A 3,875-nucleotide genomic window follows, 5' to 3' on the forward strand; every position below is an offset into this window, starting at 1 on the left:
ATGAGCTAATTTGTTAGACTTTTTTTTTGGCTAAATGGATTTTTTTTTTTTTTATTCAGATAATTCATAAGTAATGTTTGATGCCAGAATTATCTTGGGGGGAGAGAATACAGATGTTGATTTACAGATACAGTATCTATATCTATAGGCTAGATAGTCTATAGGACAAAATAACTAAAACCTGAACACTTTTCAGGTGGAAAAAAATAGAGATTTACTGATTTAATTGCATAAGCCACCAATACTCTGTTATTGTTTCAAAATTAGTATTATATTCTTTAATTTCCTGCCATCTTCTAACATAGCCTTTTCTCACATTTGTGGGAAAAATCACCAATGATATCTGTAAAGGTTCTAGTGTTGGATGAAAGTAAGATGCTAGTTTAAAATTTATGGCCTCTCTGTAAGAATGCTTTACCAGTATTCCCCTCCTGATTCCATCACAGAGCTGTCAGCTGGGTATCCCAGCTGCCAAGGAGTCACTGGAAGAAAGAGGCAGTCTTTCCAGTAATTAATTCTCAAGTCACATACCTACTTGTTAACATGTTTCAGCTATAGAGGTTAAACATTACAGCACTAGCTGGTAGAGTTGGATCTTAACACTGATGTTCCAACACCTGAAGAAACCACGATAACTTCTGCCACTTTCCCATTCACTGTCCCTGTCCAAAAGCACCACCCTGACCAACTCTCTCTCAAACCTCCCCTCGCCCAAACCACAGTCCTAATTAGGTACAGGGTACAAAGGAGACAGTGTCTAGAACTGAGCATCGTCTGCCTATTAGAGTGCAATCCATTAAATCTTTTTACTGTTCCAGACGTACAAAATATTTATAGCCCTATTATTTATACGCCTAATAATGAGAGGAGTAGATAGAATTTTTTACCTTTTATTCTTGTTCTAAGAGTTGGAGATGTCTGAATTATTACTCTGAATTCACAGTACCATTTCTGTTCTGGCTACCTATTTTTTATCCATTACTTGGTCAGAACAGAAGTGAATAGCTCTGTCATTTAGCATCTCAAGGCAGATCTTTCCTTTCTTCTTTAAAGGACAGTTTGATTTAATCTTTGGAGTTACAATCATGTCACATAATTTGTAATACTTTCTATCTTTCAGTGCTGTTCATGTGCAGACTACTGATCTGCAAAGAAAAGATTCTCAAAGAGATCATCATATTGGGCATCATCAACTGAAGTTCAAATCAGTTTAATTTTTAGGAAGTACCAAAAACCAAACCTTTACTAGGTCCATTCACTAATAAGGTCTTCTCTAAGAAGCCCTGCCTGGGGAGAAAATGTGTATTAATTCTTTAGATAAGGAGTTACTGAGTATAGTAGTTCAGCCTCATGAATGTATGGCATTATGATCCAGAGGGTTTTTATAAGTTTTCTTCGCATTGTTTCTAAAATATTGACCAAATACAAAACCAATGTTTCAATTAATGAACCTCACTTTTTTTCCTTTTATAGGGGAAGAAGAACCTCCTGTAATCACTGCTACAAAATACTTAGTGCCTGGAATATGTAAAGCAGAACTTCATTGCCATATCCATGCTGACGAACTGCAGGCAATTGCTCCTTTATAATACATTACAACATTGTTATGCATTGCCACTTTATCAACAGCCTCTGTTTGTGCTTTAACTACCACGCTGTCTCAGCACTAAATCTACTTGAAGGAACAAATACTCCCTGAAGAAGATCTGTTATTCCTAAGGGATTTTTTTTTATGGCCAGTAAACCTGAATCTGTTGGTCTTTTTATATAGTCTTTCATGATTTGAAAAATGCAGCATGGAAAAATAGATGAGAACACATTTCAGAATTACTCCTATTACTAATTTAAATGTCATGATATTACACTGTTTACAGATGCTGTAATCAAAATTGACTTTTTTTTGCAACTGGGTATAAAATAGCTTGGGAACATTAAGTCTTAGTAAATTTTGTAGTCCAGCCTTTAGTTTTAAGTGCTGACGTACGTGATGGCAGGAGTGTTGTAGTGAATGAGAGCAGGATTTTTTTCAGAAGCAAAATAAAATGCCAAAGGTGAGATCAAAAAATTCTCCATCAGAAGAAACCATTTTCTTTTAGAAATGTTTGAGCTCCTTTCCACCAGTCTCCTCTTTCCCAAATGTTAATGTGTCTCAGTATTTAATTTCAGATAAGTGCGCATATCTCTATGATTCTCCTCTCTCTTCCCCATAATCTGGCTATGACGACTCACGAATAATACCATACTGAGTCTGAAGTATCACTTTTATGATAGACAAAAATGCAGATCCTGCATATACTGAGTGATATGTTTTCTATTTTCTTCCTGGAAGGGCTAATATAAAGAATACTTTAAAGAGATGGGGGAAGGAAGACCAAATTTTTTATTTAAGACATCATTCTGGACTTGTTCAGCCATGAGATGAGTATGCTTTATGGGGGATCTCATATTATCCTTCAAGGACATGCTGCTACAAAATCACCTGGGGTAAAACAAGTTAAGAGAAGCAGTTAACAGGCATGAATACTTCGCTTTGTTTTGAGCCGTTAAGTAAACAAAAGCCTATGAGTTATTTTGCAGTTATTTTTCACAGTACTTGTCATTACTTAGTGATTAAGATAGTATAATATTACTAGTGTTATATTAACAAAAAATGCTGAAACTGCAACTGGACATGTTTATCTAAAGACACAGAGCATGCATGTCCTTTCTTTTGCAGTGACCAGGTAGGTGTACCATCATCCAAAATATCCCTGCTGTTTCCAAAGCGCAACTTCTCATAAGTAAAACCCATCTGTGTAACTGCAATTCTAGGCACTGTTACATTAAGCGTGATAACAGCAAATAGTGAAGGGCACCTTATCAATGTGCCTTTGCTAATTTTGCTCATGGAGTCAGATTCTGTCTCATTTAACCTGTCTTCATGTTCCACTAACAGGAGGTTACTTTAGGAATACATCAAGGGAGAACTCAAGCACCTCAAATATTCTCTCAATTTTGATAGATGAGAATTAGACATTGCTAATTGTTACATTGTGTTTTCCATTTTAATAGCATGAGCTAGAACTATGAAACCAGTGATGATTTGGCTAACTGAGTAGCTTTTAAAGCTCTTGGGGTTTTTCTTGCATCAGTTTATATTTAATCATTTGAATTTCCAAACAAAAAACTTTCAAAATTGTTGTCACAGATGGAGTAAGAAAGTGCTGTAACAATTATTTGAACATAACCATCAATGGCAGAACTCCGACATGCTTTGCAATTGTAATATGGAATTCTGTGATCAGCTAGATGTATGTGTCAGATTTGGAGGGCCTTGTCCATTAATGTAAAGTTCCTTACTCTTCCTATTTTCTGATTTGAAAGAACACTAACTGGAAAACCTCAAACTTGCAATACCCAAGTAAGTTTTAGGTAGTTTTAAGTACATAGTGAAACATCTGCACCTTCAATGATGTTGGGTTTTTATGCTGTGCCTTTGGCTGTACTGAAAGCAAAATTCTTCATGTTTTCCCATTCTTTGAAGTTGAAAAATCCAGCTGTGAAGGATCTTGATTCTGTGCAATTCTTGCCATTTTACTAGAGGAAGAGTTTGGATTGATGAGACATGGGCAGAAAGATTACAAAATTTGTGTGCTGAAGAGCTGCTGTGCATAGAAATGCCAAAGCTGCAAAACATGAGGAGGCGGCAATTTCTTACCAGTTAGCTGGTGAAGGTAATGCTGCTTTCCTCTGTGGAAAGTCCCAGCTCATATACTGTTATTTTACGCTAAACTAGAGGTTGGTAAGATTTCCTGGTTCCGTTAAATTCAGTAGCAGAATTGGTGTTACTTAACGGAATTTGGATTTCATTTTGAGCTCTAAGCTCAGTTTTGAAA

The 3,875-nt window shown here is 36.0% G+C and overlaps 1 protein-coding gene across 1 annotated transcript in view; it reads left to right on the top strand.

The window, feature by feature from the left end:
- The window catches only part of IL17RD (interleukin 17 receptor D), a 53,379-nt gene extending 50,731 nt beyond the window's left edge, over positions 1 to 2,648 (top strand). The window contains exon 13 of the mRNA XM_019473454.1: positions 1,474 to 2,648. Coding sequence (XP_019328999.1) covers positions 1,474 to 1,589 — 116 coding nt within the window. The 3' untranslated portion in view covers positions 1,590 to 2,648. The remainder of the gene's footprint in view (positions 1 to 1,473) is intronic.
- The last annotated feature ends 1,227 nt before the right edge of the window (positions 2,649 to 3,875 follow it).

This window comes from Aptenodytes forsteri, unplaced genomic scaffold (assembly GCF_000699145.1).
Source record: "Aptenodytes forsteri isolate BGI_AS27 unplaced genomic scaffold, ASM69914v1 Scaffold53, whole genome shotgun sequence".
Classification (NCBI taxonomy): Eukaryota; Metazoa; Chordata; class Aves; order Sphenisciformes; family Spheniscidae; genus Aptenodytes; species Aptenodytes forsteri.